Source organism: Hyaena hyaena, unplaced genomic scaffold (assembly GCF_003009895.1).
Source record: "Hyaena hyaena isolate Hyena2069 unplaced genomic scaffold, ASM300989v1 scaffold_219, whole genome shotgun sequence".
Lineage (NCBI taxonomy): Eukaryota > Metazoa > Chordata > Mammalia > Carnivora > Hyaenidae > Hyaena > Hyaena hyaena.
Genome location: NW_024080850.1, coordinates 1,476,596 through 1,500,731, shown reverse-complemented (window position 1 = coordinate 1,500,731; position 24,136 = coordinate 1,476,596). Strand labels below are relative to the sequence as shown.

The 24,136-nt window shown below is 54.4% G+C and overlaps 1 protein-coding gene across 4 annotated transcripts; it reads left to right on the top strand.

Annotated features, from left to right (window-relative positions):
* The first annotated feature begins 527 nt into the window (after positions 1-527).
* On the top strand, positions 528-22,867 carry SMPD4 (sphingomyelin phosphodiesterase 4). 4 transcript variants are annotated; one of them, XM_039242842.1, is made up of 20 exons: positions 528-750; positions 3,003-3,086; positions 4,329-4,415; positions 5,266-5,408; positions 5,559-5,634; positions 6,217-6,325; positions 6,433-6,485; positions 7,011-7,162; positions 9,146-9,278; positions 10,792-10,863; positions 14,359-14,445; positions 16,975-17,120; positions 17,881-17,971; positions 18,587-18,687; positions 19,270-19,433; positions 20,184-20,389; positions 20,732-20,965; positions 21,189-21,320; positions 21,475-21,603; positions 21,717-22,867. In XM_039242842.1, exons 1-20 carry the CDS (start codon positions 676-678, stop codon positions 22,044-22,046), a joined length of 2,604 nt encoding a protein of 867 aa, XP_039098773.1. In that variant the 5' UTR covers positions 528-675; the 3' UTR covers positions 22,047-22,867. The 4 variants fall into 4 exon arrangements, with proteins under 4 accessions (XP_039098773.1, XP_039098775.1, XP_039098774.1 ...); XM_039242843.1 differs by lacking the exon at positions 528-750 and adding an exon at positions 849-988; XM_039242844.1 differs by lacking the exon at positions 14,359-14,445.
* Positions 22,868-24,136: the final 1,269 nt, after the last annotated feature.

Genomic DNA, 24,136 nt, shown 5'->3' with positions numbered 1-24,136 from the left:
TTAGTAGAAATTCCAAGAAGACACTTATGATCTAATACTCCCTGCACGTCCTCTCCCCCTTGAGTACTAAGCATATAATCACTAGCTTCATACCGCAAAAAAAAAAAAAAAAAAAAATGCAGCTCTTTGTGCCCACAAGTCCTGTATTGTGCTGCTTAAATGAACTAAGTTGCACGGATCATCTCAAGAATTCTTTCTTGAGGGTCGCACTCAATGATCCCACATCAGGGAGATGTGTTAGGCGTAGGGGATGTCGTGGCCGACCTCAGAGACCCGTTTCTGGGTCATCAGGGTCGGGCTGCACTGGTCGTTCTTGCTTGGGCAGCCGCACCCAGCGGAGTGCCTGGCATATTGAAGGCGCTCAACGAAGCCCATCGTAAGAAGTCGTCAATGCACAGTGTATTATTTCCCCGCGCCAGTTCCCCATTAGAGGGCGCGCCTCCAGAACCTTAATAAACGGTTTCTCTTTCGCAAGCGCACGCGCGCTCCTTACAGGGCACACGGAACTCAGGGCTGAGGGACGCAGCTTCCCCCTCTGCGCACGCGCCTCGGGGGTGTAACCCATAAACCCGGCCGGCCTTCACTTTGCGCACGCGCCCTTTGAGGTAGCTGCCCACAGGGGTAGCGGTGCGTTTCCCGCCAGGCTAGGGGAGGCGTGACGCCAAGCGCAGTTTGATGACGACATTTCAGCGCCGGATAGCCGAATGGCGGTCTCCGTTCCTTAGGCGGGCGACCTTATGGGTCCTACAGGTGAGTGGTTGGGGCCGCGTGCGGGACGCCCCCGCGTCCCGCCCCCCGCCCCCCCGAGCCTCCGCCTAAGTCATTTCCGTTCCTACCGGAGCCCCAGGCCTCAGGCCGGGTGTCTGTGTCTCTGACCCCCGGCCGGGCGGGCAGGCTGGGGAGCCAAGGGCCCGGCTGCGCGCTCATGCCATCTTCCCGGACTGCGCTCTCATGCCACCTTCTCGCACGCCTCGCACACTCCGTCCTGGTGGGTGCTCGGTTAACGTTCGTTGACGAGCCGGCGGAAGGAGATATTCGAGTTAAAGTTGACCCTTGGGCTCAACAAGCTGTGTGGGAGGAAGAGCCGGGTGTGGATTCTCGCCTGAGTCTTCCTGTGTGGAGCGACCTTTCTGAGCCTCAGTTTCTTCTGTAATATGGAGATACCGATGCTCACTTCACAGGAGAGTTCTGAGCAACAACTGGGCGCATACTCTGCTTATCAGGGCGCAACCAGAGGGAGGCCTTGGCAGTAGTGCGATTTGCTTGGAATGATGGGCGTTGCCACTGTGAGGAGACACCCCAGCAAGTTCCGAAGCAGCCATTGAAGAAAGTGGGTGTAAAGTGGCGGATGAAGGGAACACTTGGCACACAGCGGACAAGGATGTGATGGAGGGGCCTGGCTGTGGCAGGATTAGAGAACAGGACACACGAGACACTGCCCCTTCTTGGAAATACTCCTCGTTTTGGCGCTTCTGGGCCCCCGTTCTTCAGTTGTTGCCTGTGCAGGCTTCCTCTAAGAAGGAGGTGCTACCACCTCATCATCTAGAAGCTCTGTCCTTTGCAAATAGGCCACATTTTATACTGGTTTGATTATTTGGCTTTGGTCAGCTTACTTAGTGTGTTTTCTTGGCCACTTGGTTCAGGAGCAACGTGTTTTAAGTTTTCCTTAAAACTGAATTTGATAGGGGTGCCTGGGTGGCTCGGTTGGGCTTGATTGAGTGACCACTCTCGATCTCAGCTCCGATCATGATCTTGCAGTTCACAGGTTCGAATGCAGAGGCTGCTTGGGATTCTCCCTCGAAATAAACATTAAAACACACACACACACACACACCTGAATTTGATAGCTAATATCGTTAAGAATTGAAAACCTGGGAGATGTTCATATTGCTAAGAAGCAGAAATGCACATCTCCCCTCAACTCCACTGCCTCCTGGCATCAAGTCTTTCTCCATCCACATACACTTTTGTTTGCCACCTCAGCACCCTTGCTCTTGCTGTGGGTGCAGCTGTGCCAGGAAAGCCATCATCCATGGGACACGGCAGGCTCCCTTTCTGTTCAAGTCTGGATATTTTCAGTTTCTGACCTGGGTGGTCAGAGAGAGAGAAATCTAAAAAGAGTTGATCCTGATTTTCTGATGGCTCGTTCGAAAGCTTCTTCAGCGTGCTCTTCCCCTCCATTCGTTCTCATAGAGCACAGGTGACATTCAGGAGATTCGCCCTCCTGTCTCTGTGGGAATTGTGTTAGGAGGTCTGTATATTAGAGTCTTGGCTCTGCCATTTACCAGCTGAGTGAGGGCAGGTGAGTTACCTCCTTTTTACTACCACTTCTTTCTCTGTATTGGCCCCGCAAGATTGTTGTGAGGATGTAGTCTGTTCTTGCTTAACAAATGTAGCAGCTTAAAACCGCATCCATATATTATCTCATAATTCTATAGCCAAGTCCAGGAGGGCTTGGCTGGGTTCTCAGGCTTAGGATATCACCAGACTGAAATCAAGGTGTTGGTTGGCTTTGCTGTTACCTAGAGGCTCTCAGGAAAAATGTTTCCAAGCTTCTTCAAGTTGCTGGCAGAATCCACTTCCTTTGGGCTGTAGAACTAAGGTTCCCATTTCCTTACTGGCTGGCAGTCGAAACTGCTCTATCGTATGGTCTGCCCTCTTGAGACTTCAATCATATCTGCACAATTCCTTCACAGTACCTATGAGCATTTGATCGAATACCCAGGAATAGGAATCTTGAAGGGCTATTTTTAAAATTCTGCCCACCACTGAGTATTAAACGAGGACATACACGGAGGGTCTTTAGAACCAGGCGTGGCACATAGCAAGTGCTGTTACAAGCGTTACTATGGATTCCTCACTACAAACTTGGCTCCAAAGCTGGCCACCATGGACTGCATCAGAACAGCGTTTTTGTAAACCGTGAAACCTGGCAGCACAGCCTGTGCTGTAGTATAGTGTTGTGTGGCAGATGTTGAGATTTTGCCTTGGTTTTTTCACAGTGGTTTCCTAAGACAGCCATTTTCAACTTCCCCCAGGAGACTGCCATGGCGTTCCCTCACCTGCAGCAGCCCAGCTTCCTCCTGGTAAGTGTCAGTTGCCCGTGTGAGTGTCAGTGTAATGATGGTTCTACAGCTGAGGGACTTGAGAGTCCTAGCCACTGACTTGAACTTCCCACTGGTGGTTTTCTGAGGGGCATATGAGGAAAAGAACATTGGACTTGGGATTAGAGTCCCTAGACTTGGCTCTGCCTCCTAATGGTGCAAGACCTTGGGTTTACTCAACCTTTGAGCCCTGTTTTTCTCGTCTACAAGAGGAGCTTCTTACCTACAAAATAAACGGATTCAAATGCCATTTTCACTACTTCCTGAGGTCTGGGGAGGAACATGTGAAAGGGTATACATCAGCATTTTCATATCCTGTAAACCTTTAGACATTTATTGGATATTCTAATAATCATAACTGTCATCCCTGGAAAATGGAGGGACAGGGACCCTGCTATGCTGGGGGCAACCAGGACTGCACTCCAAGTATTAAACATGACACTGAGAAGTTAGGTGTGAGGCAGATATCTGTGGTGAGGATTCCTAATTTCAGCTCCCAGAAGATAACTTTTTGTAAACGTCTATTCAGAAGGACCTCCTTCCTTGGTGCACCATGTAGAGCCAGCGGATGCTGTGCTACTGGCATCGAGTGGGTAGAGACCAGGCATGCTGCTAACCTTCCCACCGGGCATGGCCGCAGCAGCCCAGGTCTCTACCTCTGTGAGACACCATCCTCATTTAGAGGTGGCTAAGGCCTTAGATATCCTTGGGCAAAGCCCTCTTGGTTCAAATTCTGGCATTCTCTCCCGATCTTAATCCACACCCCATGACCTTGGGTAGATTTCCTTCATTCTTGTCCTGAATGTTTCCCAGCCTGTCCATTGCCTTCCTGATTAGTGTCAACATTTGGTTAAAGCGATCTGTCCTTTCTCGCCTGCCTGCCTGCCTTGTTTCTTAATAATGAATTTAGTTGGTTCGTTATCTACGGAATAAAGAGTAGCTTGGTTAAGAGGGCTTCTGTCACCCTCATTTTGCTGGCATCCTCACTGATGATCACAGTGGTGTCATCACAGGGCGTTATATGGAAATTTCCAGTTTGTGCGTATACGCTCAGTGAATACCCTGTGGTCTGTGAGGGATGCCCTACACTTAAGGGTCCTCTTCTGGTTGCAGGGCTGACGCTGGAGCTGACCCTCTACTTAATGGATTGTGTGGAAGTCACTTCAGTCATGCAGATGTGCAGTCTCTTTTGTGATGTTTCTTTTGGTTTCTTCTTTCTTCTAGGCTAGCCTGAAAGCTGACTCTATAAATAGGCCCTTTGCACAGCGGTGCCAAGACTTGGTTAAAGTCATCGAAGATTTTCCAGCAAAGGTACAGCTCTGCTACCATCTCTTTGGGGCATGTCTCATACACTCTTTGAAATACATTCTTTTTTTTTCTTTATTTCTTTTTTATTTTAAGTTTATTTATTTTGAGAGAAAGAGACTGAAAGAGAGAATCTCAAGCAGACCCTGTGCTGTGAAGGTAGAGCCCTGCGTGGGGCTTGATCCCATGAACCATGAGATCATGACCTGAGTGGAAATCAAGAGCTGGATGCTTAGCCGACTGAGCCACCAGGCGCCCCTGAAAAACATTCGTATAGCCCCTGATTCCCACCTCTGAGCACTGCCCTGGATGGAGGCCTGACCCAGTATTGTTTCTGTAGCATTTATGGACTCATTTAAACATGTCAACATGTAGTCCAGGGGTTCTCAGCCACAGGTGCTTCTGTCCTGCATGGAATACTTGGCAGTGTCCGGAGATGTTTTTGGTTGTCACACAGGGGAGGGTGCCACTGGCATCAAGTGGGTAGAGGCCAGGTATGCTGGTAACTATCCCCAAATGCACAGGACAATCCCCACCCCAACGAGGAAATGTCCAGCTCAAAAAGATTGAGAAACGCTGATGAAAATACTGAAAAGCCATATTTAAGTCACACCCAGAATTATCAAATAGTTAAGTATAAGCCCAGGCAGCCAGCCTGGACTGATGATCACAGGGTAGGCACCACGGGTCATCAGTTACTGTAATTTCCAGTTCAGGTGTACACACTCCGTGAACAAGGTGGGCAGGTTGTGGCATGGGGCTGGACTGGGTGGGAGGGTCACGTGGCCTGGAGCCCGGCTGTGGGCACTGGTCCTCAGCAAGCTTGCCCACAGCCTCCCAACGCACACCATTTCAGGAGCTGCACGCCATCTTCCCGTGGCTGGTAGAGAGCATTTTCGGCAGCCTGGATGGTGTCCTCGTTGGCTGGAACCTCCGCTGCTTACAGGGGCGGGTGAGCCCTGTGGAGTACAGCATCGCAATGGAGTTTCTAGACCCCGGGTAGGTAGGTTTATCACCTGGGAGGGGCCGGATGTTTCCTCGTGGTGATCCCACTCTTAAAGCACTGTATTTCTTAAAACGCAGAAGCAATCAAAGCAAGATGGTTTGTAGTTCATTGTCTTGTTTTTGTTGGTTTAATTTCATGTTCAGTGGCCCAATGATGAAGTTGGTGTATAAACTCCAGGCCGAAGATTATAAGTTTGACTTTCCGGTTTCCTACCTGCCTGTAAGTAAGCCATGGGGTGAGAGCTGTGCTCGGGCAGAGCTCCCTGCACAGCGGCTGTGGCTGCAGCGGGGGTAGGCAGGGCTTGAGGGGCTGGGCACAATGCCATGCTGTCTGTTCAGGGCCCAGGGGGCATCACACATAGAACTTCAGTGGTTACTTTTCTTAAAGGTCATTCCAAACTCTACCCGTGGAGAAGGCACCATACTCCTGGTTTGTTCCTGGCTGAATGGCGGCAGGGCCATGTGACCAGTTGCTCTTTTTCTGAGTCTCCAGTCAAAGGGGCAAATTAAGGGGTGACTTGTTCAGTGGGTATAAGAAGCAAAGAAGATGGAGAACATCAAGTGCTTGACGAGGTTCAGAAATTCAAGCAGCTGCTGCCCTTGCTGTTCGCGGGTGTTCCTGAGGATGGTGTGAGCAATTCTGAGCAGAGGCTCTCTTGCTCCGGTACTACCCAGTGGACAGCACTGCTCCTCCAGGCAGGGTCCGAGTGCCTGCCGTCTCCACTGCACCCCTCCCAGAGGCTGCACTGCACAGGGCACCCTGCCAGAGCCTGTCCACAAGCCCAGTGCGCTCTCTCCACAGGGCCCCGTGAAGGCATCCATCCAGGAGCGCGTGCTCCCTGACAGCCCTCTGTACCACAACAAGGTCCAGTTCCCCCCGACAGGGGGCCTCGGCCTGAACCTGGCACTAAGTATCCTTTGTCAGCCCCCCAGGGGTGGGGAGGCCATGGGTGGCCAAAACACAATGCTGGGGGTGGCATGACATCCCTGCCCGTTTGCCCCTTGACGCTGCCATCAGATCCGTTTGAATACTACATGTTCTTCTTTGCTTTGAGCCTCATCACTCAAAAGGTACAAAAGGGATTCCCCTGAGCGGCTTTTTACCAAAGACTCCGTGAGGGTGGGGCCTGTGGCCTAGGACTTTTCTTTATCTTCCATGTTTCCTTTCCCTCCTCGTTCTCCAGCTCCTCCTTTGCATCCTCCTCCAGCCTTTGCCCTTCAGGCCATTCTCACTTAGTGAGGATGACAGGCTGGTGGGCAGACTTGACAGGCAATGTGAGGTGACCTGGACACTTCCAGTGGTAGCTGGAAAGGCTTCCCACCGGAAGTTTACTGGGCGTGGGCCCAGGGCAGAGGTGCCCAGGAAGTTTGCTGCACGCCATCTTCCCATGTGGCAAAAAGGACTGTGGGGTCTAGTCAGGCCCCCTGTGGTGGGAACTTTGCTCCTGGCACTGCCCAGGGTGCTTGTGGTCAGGCCCCTGGGAGATGAGCCATGTCCCAGGGCTTGTGTGCAGTGACTTGAGCCCTGCAGTTGCTGGGGTCAGCAGCCAGGGGTGGCACCCAGAGCTACACACCAATGCAGATTTGCTTTTCCAGCCACTCCCTGGGACCATACATATCCGAACTTCAGACTGTGCCTATTTCATCCTCGTGGACAGATACCTGTCGTGGTTCCTGCCCACAGAAGGCAGTGTGCTCCCCCCGCTCTCCTCCAGTCCTGGGGGGCCCAGCCCCTCACCCGCTCCCAGGTAAGGCTCTCTGGCTGCCCTGGCTCTTGGCCTCAGGTGGCCCATTCCTGCAGCTAGCCTTTAAGACCTTGTTCTTCCACGAGGGAGTGGCCTGGTCAATGGGCATTGCTCATAGGGACAGTAGTGCTACTCTTTGTTCACGGTGCCCCAACTTTTTTAATACCCGAGATCCCCAACTCCAGACGCCCTAGCACAGACTGGAGGGCAGGGGTAAGGAGGACGTCTCTGTCTGGGTTTTCAGTGATGAGGTCCTGTGACCACAAGGACAAGATCTGGCCTTGGTTTGGGAGCGAGCTGTGTTCTGCCCGCAGCAGCCCTCCCCACACGTGTATCCAAGCCCTACACCAAAGCGGTGGCAGGAGGCTCAAAGCTGTGTTTCCAGAGCTGATCAATGGCACTGGGCAGTTGGTGCTGGAGAGAAAGAGCCTGTGGGCAGGCCACAGCAGGGCTGACATGCGGAGGAATGAGAACAGGAAGAATCTGTAGGCTGCAGCACCACGTCTTGGCCTGAGCCAGAGGCCCTGGGGCAAAGGGCCTTTTATGCCAGTCCAAGGCTGGGGTGTGGCTGGACCTTGCAGGAAGGGAGAATGTATAGCCAGCCTCAACCTGAGGGTGAACTGAGGCCTTCGGAGGTATTTAGCCAGTGGCCTCCCCAGGAGGAGGCTCCCCAGGAGACGATCCGGACTTGGGAGCTGCCACCTGTGCTCCTCACCCTCCTCAGTGTTGCTGCTGCACCTTCTCTGGGAGGCAGGCTCAGGCCTACCCTTGTCTGCTGGCATGTGCCATGCCGTGACCCGGAACTCACATATGTGCACAGGTACCCCCAAGGAAGGGGGATTGAAAGGAGGAGATGGGGGCATGGAAGTGGGGAGAGGCTGCCCAGGCATCGGTAATGCTGCGGCTCAGAAGGACCAGGGCTGGTCACATTCACACCCTCTCGGAGCCGGTTTCAGCTGCCGAGTTGTTCTCTGGGCCTGATTTTGTTGGCTTGTTTTAACAGAATTTCAGACTTCTAGAAAACTTGCCATGATAAACTATTTGTAAAAATAAAATAAAATAAAATCCAAAAAAGAAAACTTGCCATGAATAACAAAAAACTTTCATAGGTCCTTCATCTACATTTCTGAATCATTTCATTCTTTATTTGTATATGTTTTTTCTGGGCCATTTGAGTAAGTTATAAATACAATGCTTGTTATTGCTAAATGTCTTGGAGTATATTTCCTCGAAGCCAGCACATTCTCCTACGCAGCCTCCTGCACTTTTATCCAAATCAGGGAATTAGTATTGCTACCAGGCTGCCATCTAATCCTCAGACCCCATTCAGGCTGCACTGTCTACCCCACTAATGTCTGCTACCTGGCTGGGATCCAGTGGAGGGTCACTCTCTGCATGCGGTTGCCTCTGGTCCCCCTACAGCCTGGAACACTCCCTCAGTCTTCCCCCTTTCCTGACCTCAACATCTTTGAATCGTGCGGCCTGGAGGTGTGCAAAATGCCATATCTCTGGTGTTCCCGAGTAATTAGGCCCGGCGGCCGGCCTATGGAGTCTGTGTGCTTGCAACATTGTCTTGATCACTAGGCCAGGGGGTGTTGTCCAGGTTTTCCTACCATAAAATTAAGTGGCTCCTTTGTGCCTAAATTAATTAACAAGAGGGATATGTTGGGAAGATCTACTAAGACTGTGTAATTATCAGTGGTGTTTGTGTCCCTTGACGATCGTCAGCCAAATCAGTTATTAATTGGATGGTTCCCGGATGATAGTTGTCTGCTTTTATCCCTTATAGTTATCAATGGGCATTCCGTGGTAGGAAAGACTTTTCTTCCCTGTCCAGTGATTGTGTGTATCCATATGGATTTGGGAGGTCCTCCTAGGATTCAGCAGGTGGTAATGGTTACTGTTGCCAGCGATGTTGCTGTTTAGTTGCCCCTGGTTGTACCAGCAGGAGCCCCTAACGAAGGCCTTTTTCTGTGTCTCCCTCAGGACACCAGCCATGCCCTTTGCTTCCTATGGCCTCCACCACACCAGCCTCCTGAAGCGACACATCTCTCATCAGACGTCTGTGAACGCAGACCCTGCCTCCCATGAGATCTGGAGGTCAGAAACTCTGCTCCAGGTGAGGGCGAGGAGGCTCTCCTCATCTTCTGTTTCAAAGTAAACTGCCTGCCCACCTTCCAGCCCCCGGGGCCCTAAAACTGTCCTCATCCTGAGAGTGGTTCTGAATTGTTAGTGTTTTCCTGCTGTGGGATGTAGGAACAGAGACTAGAAGAAATGTGCCTATCTGTCTAACCTCTATGTCATCGGTAGTGCTTCTCATCCCAGGGTCCCCTGTCTGTAGCGTTTTGTCTTTCTCATGGTAATGTGAGCACTGCTCCATTTCCAATGGATCCGTGTAAAAGCTTTCCCCACCTTTGACATCTCCAACCTATTCCTATGTTGCTGGAGATGTTTCTTGTGATCACCATCATTTGGATATTAAACCCCTGCCCCAATAGCGTTTTTGTTGTTTGGTTTTGTTTGTTTATTTTATGTTCGAGAGAGAGCACATGAGCACAAGCAGGGCAAAGGGACAGAGAGGGAGAGAGAGTCTTAAGCAGGCCCCATTCTCAGCACAGAGGCTGACGTGGGGCTCGATCTCATGTTTCGTGAGATCATGACCTGAGCCAAAATCAGGAGTCCAGCGCTTACCTGACTGAGCCACACAGGCACCACAAGACTCAATAATGTTCTGTCATTTGGATATTCCCCTTTCTGTGTTTCTGTTCATCTCTGGGTGGCCACTTGGGTTGTTTGCACGTTGTAGCTATTGTGAATATTGTTTCTACGTGGATATACAAGTATCTCTTAGAGACTCTGATTTCAATTCTTTTGGTTATATACCTGAAGGGGAATTTCTGGGTCATACAGTAATTCTATTTAATACTTTAAGGATCCACTGTACTGTTTTCGACAGCGGCTGCACCATTTTACATTCCCATCAGCAGTGGATGACCTTGCCAGTGTCCGTTATTTTCTGTTTTTAGTATAGCCATCCTAATGGATGTGAGGTGGTGTCTCCCTATGGTTTTGATTTACACCTCCTTCATGGTTGATGAGTTGAGCATCTGTTCATCTATGGTGAAATGTATATTCAAGTCTTTCGCCTATTTTTGAATTGAGTAGCTTTATTTTTTTGTGATTGAGTTTTAGGAGTTGTCTTTATCTTCTGGATATCCACCCTTTATCATATACACGATTTGTAAATACTTTCCCCCATCCTGTGGGTGGCCTTTTTCACTCTGTGGATAGTGTCTTCTGATATACAGAATTTTTTAAAATGTTCATGAAGTCCGTTTTGTCTGTTTTATTTTGTTGCATATGCTTTTAGAGTCCTAGCTAAGAAGTCATGGCCCAATCCAATGTCCTAAAGCTTTTTGCCCACAGTTTCTTCTAAGAGTTTTAAGTTTTAGGTCTTACATGTATGTCTTTCATCCATTCTGAGTTATTTATTGTACATGGTGTGAGGTAACTTTATTCTTTGGCATGTAGATACGCAGTTTTCCCAGCACTGTTTGTTGAAAAAAACTACTCCTTGAATCATCGTGATACCTTAGTTGGAAATCATTTGACCATCTAATGCTCTCTTGCAGGTTTTTGTTGAAATGTGGCTTCATCATTATTCCTTGGAGATGTACCAAAAAATGCAGTCCCCTCATGCCAAGGTACGTTGCCATGCTTTTTCATCCCATCTGCTCTGGCCCTGGTGTGGCTGGTCCACCTGCTGCTTCTTGTCCTTGATCTCAGCTTGTTGTCAAGGGCTGAATGGTGGGAAGCAGAAACTCCCCATCAGCCCTTGCTCTGCTGCTGGACAGCAGGTGGGTTTCATTCTGTGGTGGGCTTGCACCCTAAGGGCTGGAGGTCTGTCCTCTCTGGGGTCTTCCCCATGCTACTTTCAGAGCCCCCTCCCTGGCAGCCGGAATGAATGAGGTTGTGGTGCTCGTGCTCTGGGGTCAGGAGAGCCACGGGTGCCTCTGGGGGTCACATCTGGGTCTGTTCCCTCTGCTATCACAGCGCTTCCTGCTTTCCTGCTCAGGTGGCACTCAGCCAACTTGCTCACCTTGGTGCCCACGCTGCCCTCCACCTCCTCCAGAGCATCAGCAGGCAGCCATTTCGGCAGTGGGTGGGGTCTAACACTCTCCTGCATGTGGCCTGGCCTGCCTTCTCCTCTTCTTCCCTTCCCTCCCCTCACAGGGCAGCATGCTCATTTGCAGAGGCGTGGAGGCAGCTGTGTCCCTGGAACCTTCCCAGGGCTGGCAGCCCACTGGATTCATCAGGGTACAGCAGCTCTCCTCGCCTCTTATTAGGCAGGGTGGGCACCTAGGTTCGCACTCCATGAAACAGCCTGAAACACGCGAACCGGAGCCTGTAACCAACTGTGTGATCCGTGGCTTCTGTGCACTTCTGTGCTTGCTCTTCAGACTTTGCTTTTGTCAGTGCCAGACAGATTTCTTGAGAGATTCCTTAAGAAACTAAGACTCTATAGGCTAAAATTCACGAGGGTTGCCTGTGACCTTCCCTCTGTGATTCCAGCAAGTGGCAGTTCTTCTGCAGCAAAGTGTCCGCCACGAGCCCTGCTTCCGTGCTGCGCTGCCAAGTACCCATTTGGAGAGCAGCCCCCAACAGCAGCTCTCTTATGCAGAGGGCCCCAAATCTCGGTCCTTGTCACCACATGGAACAGGGAAAGCCAGGACTGTGTCTTGGGTGTCTTGTGTTACTAAGTGCCTGCACTGCCATTGCTGCTTCTACAGCGGACTGGCTGCATGTTCCTGGCTGCGGCACGGGGTTCAGGGGCCAGGATTCCCCCTAGGGCCTGGGGACTCACTCAGCCCCTGTGCATGTGGCTTTTGCAGAGGCAGAGACTGCTTTGCTGCATTGCCTTCCTGTCTGTTCTGTTTTCTGAGCCAGTGGGAGCACATTCACTGTCATTAGCAGATCTGCCAGCCACAGAGGTCCTCTAGGCTATCTGTCCTGTGAGGATGCCGAGCCCTGTACGAGGGAGGAGTAGTGGGCCGTCCCTGCCGGGGCAGGGGGGCCTTCCCCTTCTTCCTCACATTTTCTTCCTCTTGGCCAGACCATAGGGCAGGGGATTGCTGCTCAGAATGACTGGTAGTTTGGGGAGTGACTGGGAAGCCCCCACTAGGCACCCAGAGAGGTTTTTTGTTTTGGTTTGGTTTTTTCCTCCTATTTTTCTTTGTCTCCTATTGAGGCTGAAAACAAAACCTAAGAAAACCTGGTGTGTGGGAAGTGGAGAAAAACGGCCATGGAGGTCTGCTTCATCTGAGGCTCCTTACCATTTACCCAGGCCTGTGCTGTGCCATGTGGAAATCCTAGCCTTGGGGTCACTGGTTTCCTGATGTTTAAGATGCAGGAAATGCAGCTCCGAGAGGTCCCATGGTGCTTCGGTGCCTAGCCTGGGTCCAGGGTATATGCTCGCTCCCTAGAGCCCGGATCTCTGCTCCAACCCAGCTTGCTGAGTGGGGCTTCAGAGAGCCAGATGGTCAGTAAAGATCGCATATTCCTCCAGGACGCTGTGGGGCCTGCCCTGTGTTCCTGCAGGCTGGGGAGGCCCCCAACAGGAGAACCATGTGCTCCCTGGGTCCTCACTGAGAGCTGTCGCTGAACCCAGGTCTGGCCCAGAGGAAGGCCACGAAGGGCAGACACCTCCTTGCTGTGCTGCTTCCTGCCCCTGCTCTGAGTGTCTGTGGCTGTGCCTGTCTCCTCAAGGTCTGGCACATGCATTCTGACCTCTCCCGTGTGAAGCATGGTACGCGGTGGGAGGCATGGCCCTCACAGGGCAGGATGTATGCCAGGGCCGGCTCGGGGTTGTGCTTGGCTAAAGGGGACTGCTTTAGCAGGCCTTGTCGCTGCAGGGGGGCAGGACAGAGGTGGGGTGGGGGTGGACAGCTAAGCCAGCTCAGCTGTCATCCCCCATGGCCCAGGCTGTCCCAGCCTCAGGGTTCCAGCTGCCTCTGGGTGTATGTGGCCATGGCCAGATTCTTGGGGCCGGTTGGGCCTGATGGAGGGCTCTGTGTGTCTGCAGTTGGGGAGTCCTGGTGAGGAAGGAGGGGTGGGTCTCCCAGAATTCAAACGCATGAGTGTTTGTGCCACCTTTAACAATTTCTGGAATGTGGGGTATGGAGGGTGTGAGGCCTGGTGAGCTAAACCTTGCTTGCCTCTCTGCCACCCTGGGAATCAGCCCCATTCTCAAGGGGTCACTGACTGGATCTTTGACACCTAGGAACTGATCACATCATATATCTACATGATAAATTTCTCCTTGGGACAATTCATAGAAGTCCAATAAATTACGTATTTTTCTTTCCTGAACAGAGAGGTCTCCATCTGGAACTAGGTCCTTTTTTTTTTTTTTTTTTTTTAATTTTTAATGTTTTATTTATTTCTGAGAGAGTGACAGAGAGACAGCATGAACAGGGGAGGGTTGGAGAGAGAGGGAGGCACAGAATCTGAAACACGCTCCAGGCTCCAGGCTCCGAGCTGGCTGTCAGCACAGAGCCCGACGCTCGAACCCACAAACCGTGAGATCATGACCTGAGCCGATGTCAGATGCTTAACTGACTGAGCCACCCAGGCATCCCTGGAATTAGGTCCTTAAAAGATTCTTTTCTGAGCCTTGGAGACTTCAGGGCCTTGGTGGCCGTCAGTGTGTCTCAGCAGGGTTCCTGGGATCCTGGTGGGCTCCAGCGTGCACACGCTGCACACAGAGCATTCAGGGTTGGGGGAGAGCAGGACTCTTTGGAAGGAAAGTGAGTCAGGCTGATCTCAGGAAGCTCGAGAGACCCTCAGGCCCCAGAGACATGGAGGAGGCTGCCCAAGTGACTTGGGGGTCTGTCCCTCTGCCTGGCAGGTGGATGAGCACCCTGGGGCCTAGCTCTGGTCAGCCCACCAGGAAGGGCTCGGTCTGGGTGGCTGAGAGGGTGGTGTCCCATTGGCCTGAGGCTGCTGGGCTGTGATTGTTTGGATTGTCACTGACTGTGCTTTTGTTTTTGTTTTTGTTTTTTGTTTTCTCTCCTTACTTCTGGGCTCACTTTTGTCTTTCTCTCCCTGCTGTTCCCTCCCCGGTCTCTCCCCTCCTGTCCCCTGCCCTGTCCTCTGCCCTCCCTGCCTCCTCTTGGCTTCTCTGTTTTGTTGTCTCTCAGCTGGAGGTTCTGCACTACCGACTCAGTGTCTCCAGCGCCCTCCACAGCCCTGCCCAACCCAGCCTCCAGGCCCTCCACGCCTACCAAGTACTGGCCGCTCTCGTATTGTTTTGTTTCACCCCTGCCCTGTGGTGTGAGCCATGGAGCCCATGGCAGTGCAGTGGTAAAGCGAGGGTCCGGCCGGGGGCCAACTGGGGTGATTCAGACCAGTTCCAAACAGAGTGAGGCCAGTGTGTGTTGGGGATGGTGGCAAGCATCAATCTTTAACCTGCCATAGCCCTCAGTTTGGCAGACTAGCCTGGGTTTGCGGTGTGGGGCCACCAGATCTGTCTGACCAAGTCCCAAGCCAGGTGGAGTGTTGCAGGCTCTTGAGAGTTGGTGACTTCTGTGCTTGGCCCTTGTTGGAGGGAGCGGAAACAGTGCGGCCTTTGCAAGGGCCTGACTCACCTGGCTTTGCAGACCTGGTGCTCAGGAGCTGACTGAGCCCAGGGAAGCCCCAAGGCTCATGGTGGTGTGGTTCTGTCAATCCCAAGCCTATGGGAGGTCAAGGGGCAGGGAGGACAAGGGCTTGGCCCCCCAGCCTATAGAGGATGTTGGTCCTTGAGCACTCTGGGGCCTGGCCTCTTGTGGACTTGTGTGCTACCACAGAGGCAGGCGAGAGCCAGACAGAGCTTCATGGATACCGGTCTGCTTTAGGCAGACATGACGGATGTGGACGGATTTGAAGTCTTGAGGTCAGTAGGTGGAGTTTGGGACTTCAGGCTGTTTCAGGGCTGATGGAGTTTGGTAGTTCACAGATTTATGAGATGAATGTCAGGAAGTTTGGGTAGAAAGCACATATCTAGATCTGTACTCTGAGACCAGGGGACTGTCCACTTCCCCCTCAGTGGGAACACGTAACATTTGGCCTGATATTTGAGCACAAGATAAGAAATCATGTTTGCTGGAATGGGGTGGTGAGCACACATAGGGTTCCCACTCAGAAGCAGCAGCCACAGGGAAGAGAATGATCCAGAAGGGTTGGCAGGGGTGGGTTGAGCACAGAAGTGGGTACCACCCCAGCCTGTGGGGAAGGGGTCACTTGGCTAAGAGCAGGGTCCCTGGAGAAATGTGCGCAGCAGGAGGGATAAGAGCCCCACCCCTGCCCACAAGGGGAGGGGTTGCTGAGCTGAGAAAGGCTGGGCCCAGTGAGAAGTGTCACTGGTTTTGGGAAAGTGTCCCTAAAAGGCATGCAGGTGGAGGAGGCCACATGCAGCGGTGGCCAGACTCCTGTGGGGATTTGGCTCTCCAGGGTGGGGGGTCAGAAGAAAGGTTTGGTTTCTGTCCAGAGGGCAGATAGGGGCTTCCAGTTGATCAGAAGGGCCTGTGTGGTGGGTAGGGCTGTTCTGGTTCAATGCAGATGCTCTGTCCTCCGCTGGGGAGATAGTGGCTGGGTTGCCGAGGGGCCAGGAATGAGAAGGGGAGGCTGCTGGTGGGGAGTTACAGCCTGGCAACAATACCCTCTGATTTTCCATTCTTATGAAAACATCTTAAATCTTTTTTCTTCAAATGATGCAAGTTCATCGCTTAAACATGCAGATAAGCAGAAGAGAATCTCCTCCTGAAGGCGCGTAGCTTCTTCGGCAGTCATATTGAGTCGTGGTGTGTTGCCCAGGCCTGTGGAGGCAGAGCCATGGCGAGGAGAGCGGAGAAGGCAGTGCCGTGGGCAGTGGCGGGCCCGTGGCTGGGTGCCCGGGCTGTGCCAGGAGGCATGGCTTATGCCAGCCTCAACATTGCTCAGCTTTTGGACTAGGCTGTCAAAAACTCTGTCAAGGTTATGGAGGCCCCAGAGGCCTGGGGGTTGAGGAGGGTGTCTGGGCACCCCAGGGCTGGGAGCTGGAAGCAGTGGGTCCTGCCCGTGCCGTCTTCTACTACTCAGGAGACCCCATCCTGTATTCCGTCATGGGAGAGCCAGCAGACAGGCTTTCCTCTCAGGCCCGGGTCTTAAAGATCCTACATGGACCTTGTGAGTCAGGATTTCACCTGGCAAGATTGAAAGTGCTCTTGTCTTGTGCTGACCACAGGGCCATTAGCAGTAGAGGCAGGGCCACCCCACGCCAAGCTCCCGGCTGGCAGTGTCCAGGACAGGAAGCGGATGGAAGGGCGAGGGTTGCAGCAGGAGAAGGAATTTGGGAGTGTTTCTATCTGAAAAGGGAAGCCACGGGGCCTAGTGAGCTGCTTCCACGCACCTGGGAGGCAGGCAAGAGACCCTGAGTCTGGATCCAGGGTGAGATGCTGGCCTGCTTCCACCGCTGTTCCTCCTCTGGCTGGCCAGGAGTTGTGGGGGGGACCCCTGAGGACTTGGCCGGGCAGCGATGACCCGAGTCCACCACGGAGGGTGCCACACGGGGAAGCACTCAGGTCCGTTAGCAAAGCCATCCTGCTCCGCCGGGTGTGCTCTTGGCAGGTCTCAGAGTTGGCGTACGAGGCCTACCTGCACATGCCAGGCCCAGGGAGAGCCCTGTGGGTGGCCCACATACTGTCGGGGAGAAGTGGCCCTGGGCGGGACATGGCCAGAGCTGGGGTTCCGCACCCCAGACCAGTCTGGGTCCTGATACTGCTCCCCCTCAACCTCAGGAGTCGTTCACGCCCACCGAGGAGCACGTGCTGGTGGTGCGCCTGCTGCTAAAGCATCTGCACGCCTTTTCCAACAGCCTGAAGCCTGAGCAGGTCTCCCCCTCTGCCCACTCTCACGCCACCAGCCCCCTGGAAGAGTTCAAACGGTGGGTACAGGGCGTGCACAGGGCTCCTGTGTCCCTGGCTGCCACCGCCTTCTCCTGCACATACTCGTTGCCAACAGTAACCTATCCTTCGGGTGTGGGGGACAGCCTGTGAGGCCTCTGCAGGGTGGGGGGCAGGTGGGAAATCACCTTGACCCCTCCTGAGTCTGTCTCTCTACCACTGCTCTGGCTCCACAGGTGGGTGGGGCTGCCTGGCTGCACAGCCTTTCCTTCCAGGCCTGGCCTCTTCAGTAGAAAGAGCCAGGCTGGCCAGAAAGAGGCCCCGTCTTGTTGCCCTGTCTTGTCCCCTCATCCCCAGCGGTGGGCAGAGTGGGAGCTCTATGTTGAGCTCCCTCCTCAGAATGCCCGGGAAAGCCGATGGGCTGGGACCGCTTTCCCTGCAGAGTGGCTCATTTGTTACAGGAGACCAAGCTCTGTGGTGCACCCTCCCCCTCTTCTTCCTCTCTGCTCCTCCCCTCCTTCTGTCAAAAGGGCTGGGATGGTGGCCTGACTCCTAGGCTAAGTGGGGCAAGCAGAGGCAGTCCCAGGAGCCACAGTAGATCAGCCACATGGGTGCTGTGTGTCCTTGGGACATTCTCTAATCTCTGAACTTTTGTTTCTCCATCTGAAAAATGGAGCCCAGAATAGGAGGCCTTACCTTCGGGGGGGCTCATTGTTCATTCCAGCAGAGCTGGCCCTTGGAAATGGGAGCCACTTGGCTCACCCATGAGGGGACCCTCCCCTTCCCTCCCCTCCCCTGCAGGGCCGCCGTTCCAAGGTTTGTCCAGCAGAAACTCTACCTCTTCCTGCAGCACTGCTTTGGCCACTGGCCCCTGGATGCATCCTTCAGAGCCGTGAGTGTCAGCCCCATCTTGCTTTCTTAGCCTTTGCCCTCTGCCTGATGAGGGAGGTCCCATGGGGTAGATGCAGGAAGGAATCAGCTGTTATCACAGAGGCCTGGTGGGTCACATTGTTCTGCTCATTTGAGTTTTCAGAGCCATCCCCCAGGTACAGAAAAGCTGCCCTGACCTGGAACCCAGTGGGTCCACGCTGCCAGCCCCACCGAGCTGCACAGGCTCCCTCAGCTGTGCGGAAAGCACTCCTGTGTTCCACGTATTCCAGCATTCCACTTCCAGCATTCCACGCTTGCTAAGGGTTAGCATGTCATAGGGGCTGAAACGAATGTAACTCTGTGTGTCAGCTATATGCAAATAAAAATTGTTTTAACTAAAGATAAAAAGAAACATTGTTGGGGGTCCGGAGTTTCCTCCTGCTCCCTCTCAGGTGGCGAGTGGGAGGAGAACCTGGGAGCACCTTCAGGAGAACCGAAGCCCTGCAGTTAGGGTCACCCCCTGCTCACCTGAGCTGGCTGCCAGGAGCCAAGCCCCAGCCACCCAGGGATTTGGCCCAGAGCCCCAGCCCAGCAGAGTGCCAGCCTCCAGGCTCTCAGGGCACGTGTGTCCCACCAGGTCCTGGAGATGTGGCTGAGCTACCTGCAGCCCTGGAGGTATGCACCTGAGAAGCAGGCTCAGAGCAGCGACTGCCAGGCCCGTTGTGTGTCAGAGAGATGGTGAGCCCCGGCCCGCTGTCCTCCCCAGGGGGGCCTGCTTCCAGCGCAGGACACAGGCTGCTCCCTCCTTGACTGTGCTTTGTTGCCTGGGCCCTGGGGTTGATCTCCCGCAGAAACGGCTGGTGACTCCTCTGTGCCGTCCCCTTGCTGTTACTGTCTCCCTCAGATGTGTGTTTGCACACGCCCCTGACCCTTCTTTACTAGCGTTCTGCTTCTCAGCCGCCGCCGCCTCCCCTTCCCCTCCTCACAGCCAACCCTCCGGCCTCCGCCAGCGCCTCCTCTCCACAGCTGTCTTCCCCGTGTTCCCTCTGGTGCCCGGGCCAGCTTGTGCCGCGGAGGCCTCGGTCCTCTCGGGAAGGGCCTCGTCTGTGGAGGATTGTGTCGTCTGTAGGAGGCCTAGGTCTTCCCTGCCTTCCTTGTGCCTCCTCCGCCTCCCCCACCCCTGGCCCCTCAGCCACTATGAGGTCGTGGCGGGGGAGAGTCTGGAACCCAAGGAAGAGTGCCAGTGAAGTGGGGGCACGGACTGGTGTAGCCCTGCCTCCAGGGGGAGGTCTGGCCCCTGATGCACCGCCCCCTCCCCAGGGCGCCCTTCGTGCAGGAGAACCTGCTGATGTACACCAAGCTCTTCGTGGGCTTCCTCAGCCGCGCGCTCCGCACCGACCTGGTCAGCCCCAAAAACGCGCTCATGGTATTCCGTGTGGCCAAAGTCTTTGCCCAGCCCAACCTGGCCGAAATGATCCAGAAAGGTGAGCCCTTAGCCAGAGGGAAGCAGCACTTAGAGAGGGGCCCATAGACCCTACGTGTGACTCATGGGCTTGTGATGGGCTGGCAGAGGTGGCGTGGGGACTCCTGGTGCCTGGTAGCAGCCTGACGGCACCCTGCCTTCCCTGTGGCATAGTGTGCTGGGCGGGGGCTGCGGGGGTGCTGGGCGGGGGCTGCGGGGGTGCTGGGTGGGGGCTGCAGGCGTGCTGGGCAGGGGAAGCAGCGCTCAGAGCTGTATCCCTGGTGACTCTTGGTGGCATCAAAAAGCAGTCTTGGGGGGCGCCTGGGTGGCTTAGTCGCTTAAGCGTCCGACTTTCGCTTAGGTCATGATCTCGCTGTTCGTGGGCTCGAGCCCTGCGTCGGGCTCTGTGCTGACTGCCAGCTCGGAGCCTAGAGCCTATTTCAGAGTCTGTATCTCCCTCTCTCTCTGACCCTCCCCTGCTCACGCTGTCTCTCTCTCTCTCTCTCTCCTAGAAATAAATAAAAATATTAAAAAAAAAAAAAAAGCAGTCTTGGTTCCTGTCGTGGCTTAGATGGCTTTGTCGGGCATTAGCTTCTCTGGTTTTCTTTTGTGAATGTCGGCCTTCCTGTTGAGACTGGTGGGGTCTCCGGGAGCAGTAGGAGCCGGGCCCCTGTGCCCGTCGGAAGCATCGGTGGCACCAGGAACACTGCCAGTGGCTACTGGGTGTTCAGTGCCATGGCTGCTGACGCCCGAGTTGGGTCCTACTTTCCAGGGGAGCAGCTGTTCCTGGAGCCAGAACTCGTCATCCCTCACCGCCAGCACCGCCTCTTCACGGCGCCCACCTTCACGGGCAGCTTCCTGTCCTCGTGGCCCCCGGCCATCACCGATGCTTCCTTCAAGGTGAAGAGCCACGTCTACAGCCTGGAGGGCCAGGACTGCAAGTACACGCCGATGTTTGGGCCCGAGGTCCGGACACTGGTGAGTTGGGGCTCCCGCAGGCCACACAGCTGTCCTGGAGCCGTGGGAACAGCGGGGACGGGAGAGCATGCACGGTGTATGGAAGGAGGAGGGTTGGGTGTTGGGAGGCGCTGCTGTACCCCAGCCTTTCTTTTTTTCTTCAGTGAGGTTTACTTTTTTTCTGATGATAAAGGCAATACTTACTAGAAAGTTTTCACATTTAGAATATGCGCGTCTTAGTCTTGAAAGACCCCCTCCTCCTCCTGGGGGGTTGGGGACCCCCAGGTCCGCCTGCCAGTCTGTTGGAGGCTGGGAGGCATGAGGTGGCACCCGAGCTGGCTGACCTGCCCACGTTGCCCACAGGTCTTGCGCCTGGCTCAGCTCATCACACAGGCCAAGCAGACTGCCAAGTCCATCTCTGACCAGTGCGGGGAGAGCACGGCCGGCCGCCCCTTTCTGTCGTGGCTGGGCTTCTGCTCCACAGACACGAACGGCTCCTACCCAGCCAACGACCTGGACGAGATGGGGCAGGACAGTGTCCGCAAGACAGACGAGTACCTGGAGAAGGCCCTTGAGTACCTGTGCCAGATGTTCCGAGTACGGCCGTGGGAGCTGTCCCCTCCCTGGCGTTCAGCACCGTGGCTCTCACCCCCTGCCCAGCCTGTGGGAGATAGAGCCCATGCCTGCGATGTCATGCCTGGGTCCCCTTGCTGTCACCGTTAGAGTCCCGGGGGGAAGCCCAGTGTCCCTCCTTCACCCTGAAATGAAGGCAGGTAGCGGGAAGCTGCGTGGCCTTCTCATGGGGCTTCCTCCTTCGCAGCTCAGTGAGGCTCAGCTCGCCCAGCTCACACTTGCCTTGGGGACAACTCAAGATGAGAACGGGAAGAAGCAGCTCCCAGACTGCGTGGTGGGGGAGGATGGGCTCATCCTCACGCCCCTGGGCCGGTACCAGGTAAGGGCCACACCCCGGAGGGCTCTGCTCCCCCTGCCATGCCCGGCAGCCCAGGCAGCAGAGACCACGCCCCCGAGGCATCACAGAGGTGTGTTTGCAGGGCTGCCCGCAAGCCCAGCTTTCACCCGGGGCTCGCCTCCTTTGCTGCTCCTAGATCATCAACGGGCTGCGAAGGTTTGACATTGAGTACCAGGGTGACTCGGAGCTGCAGCCCATCCGGAGCTATGAGATCGCCAGCCTGGTCCGCATGCTCTTCCGGCTGTCCTCGGCCATTAACCGCAGGGTGAGTGCATGAAGGAGGGCCGCCCCCGCTTCAGGTCCCGCCACCCTCAGGGAGAGGCCGGGGGATCGTGCGCCCTGCCCGTGCCCACTCCACGTGCTTCTGTCTGTGCCCAGTTTGCAGGCCGGATGACAGCCCTGTGTTCCCGCGCCGACTTCCTCGGCAGCTTTTGTCGCTACCACCTCACCGAGCCTGTGCTGGCAGACAGGCGCCTGCTGAGCCCTGTGGCCCGAGGGTGTGCGGCCCGCCGTCCCCGTGGCCCTAGGCTCAGCCTGCGCTTCCTGGGCAGCTACCGGACGCTGCTCTCGCTGCTTCTGGCCTTCTTTATGGCTTCCCTGTTCTGCATCGGGCCCCTGCCCTGCGCCCTGCTCCTCGTGCTGGGCTACCTCCTCTACGCCGTGGCCATGACGCTGCTCACTGAGCACAGCAAGCTGCACCAGCTCTGACCTCGGCCAGGCGCTGACTCTGGGAAGCCAGCAAGATGGCCACACAGCCTCTCCCTTGAGCATGAGAGGCCACCTCCAAGCTAGGGGGCAACTTTCCTGCGGCCATGGAGCCATGTCATGCGTGGGAGGAGATAAAACCGGAAGGGTGTGGTCCAGGCTTGACAAGGAAGGGAGTGGCATCAACAGGCCTATAAGTATCACGGGCCACTGCCGGACCCAGCCGCCGCTCAGCCCTCCCTGCTTCCCTCAGCCTCGAGCCCTGCAGTGAAATGGCCTTCCAGGCCTTTCTCCAGCCTGACTGTCCTGGGTTTGGCTGTGTGAGGTCTGGAAGTCAGTGCTGCCTAGGAGGCAAGGTGGCAAGGTGGCATGCGTCTCCTGTCCCCACCAACAACAGGACAGCACCTCAGCCTCTGGTTCCAGAGAAGAATCCAAAACTATAGAGGTTCCTGAGAAAGTTAGAGGATAGTTCTCTTGATTCTTGATTGTAAAGCTAGATTTTGCCATCACATTTGGCAAAGCGAGGGCCATTCTTCACGTGTTGCCAGCAATTCTGGGGCTGGGCCTGCAGTTCCACTTGTAGGAGCAAAGATCTTCCAGGAGCACAGATGCCCAGTGGGACAGCGCTTCACCTCTGACTCCCTTCTGCCCCCCAAGCCGTTCAGCACATTCTTGGTGGCAGCCCAGCGCCACTGCCTCATCTGGGACAGGCTCACTCATGTGTCCCATGGGCGGAGGGGATGTCTGGCATTGTCTGGTGCTGCACCCAAAGATGGTCAAAGGCATTGTTTGTATCTTCAATAAAATCAAGTGTAAAGACACTACCTTTTTGATGACATTTGAATGTTCAAACTACACGACAGTTACACGTTCTCTGCCGGAAATCATCCCCACAGGCTCTCAAGCACATCTTACAGGGGACGCACCAGAGATAACATCTCAATGGCGATTTTATTATTTTTTAATTTTTTTTAATTTTTATTTATTTCTAGGAGAGAGAGAGAGAGACAGCATGAGCAGGGGAGGGTCAGAGAGAGGGAGTCACAGACTGAAACAGGCTCCAGGCTCTGAGCTGGCAGTCAGCACAGAGCCTGACGCGGGGCTCGAACCCACGAACCGCGAGATCATGACCTAAGCGAAAGTCGGACGCTTAACCGACTAAGCCACCCAGGCGCCCCTCAATGGCGATTTTAAACCAAGCCTTTGTTTTGGATTTTGTTTTGTTTTTTTAAGGTTCCAAACTGTAAATGTTGACCTTTGTATTTTGATGTAAACTCAGAATAATGGCATTCTGGAGCCTGTGACCAAAAATCAAAACCAAGTTTGTAACTGACCACGGATCTGAATAAAGCTCTTTTGCTCCGGAGTCTTCTGGTGCCGGGGCTCAGCCTCCAGTGCAGTCACCTGCCCAGGTCCCCAAACAGTTGAGGATGACAGAGACCACTGAGGACACAACTGTCCCCCCCCCCCCCCCCCAGGGAACAGTGGGTCTGTTTATGGCAACAACAGACCAAGGCAGCCGTAAACCCTTAAGTGGCCATGATGGGAGAGGGCAGGCCCCCGAGAGCTCTGGGGACCAGGCCCAGAGTTGGCCTCAGCCAGATGCGCCCTGAACTGTATCTAAGCCGGAGGAGTTTTTTTTAAGGTTTTATTTATTAGAGAGGGTGGAGAGGAACAGAGAGAATCCCAAACAGGCTCTATACTGTCAGCACCGAGCCTGATGTAGGCTCAGACCCACAAACCACGAGATCATGACCTGAGCCAAAATCAAGAGTCAGTCACTTAACTGAGCCAGCCAGGGGCCCCTATGCTGGGAGAATTTTGCCTTCTACTCAGCATGTCAGAGTTGGCTTTGATACAAAAAGCTGGCAACCCCAGAATGTGAGTTGAATTTTCTGTGGCTCCCAGAAGCTCAGAAGGTCATATGTGCAGCTGGGAACCAAACCATGCACCTTCCAGCCCCATGTGAGCATCTCAGGTGCTTGGCCAGGTGTGTTAATGTCCCCCTGTCCCTGGGCAGGTTGGTTACTTTTGCCTCCCACACCTCTGAGACTTGCCAGTCCCTCAGGCAACACTGCTCCCAGGAGCCTTTG

Excerpts from the sequence above, each read along its gene's own strand:
- SMPD4 (XM_039242842.1), top strand. The coding sequence starts at position 676 with ATGACGACATTTCAGCGCCGGATAGCCGAATGGCGGTCTCCGTTCCTT. Across the intron at positions 17,972-18,586 it reads TGGATGCATCCTTCAGAGCC|GTCCTGGAGATGTGGCTGAG; the intron begins GTGAGTGTCAGC and ends GTGTCCCACCAG. Across the intron at positions 20,966-21,188 it reads ACCTGTGCCAGATGTTCCGA|CTCAGTGAGGCTCAGCTCGC; the intron begins GTACGGCCGTGG and ends CCTCCTTCGCAG.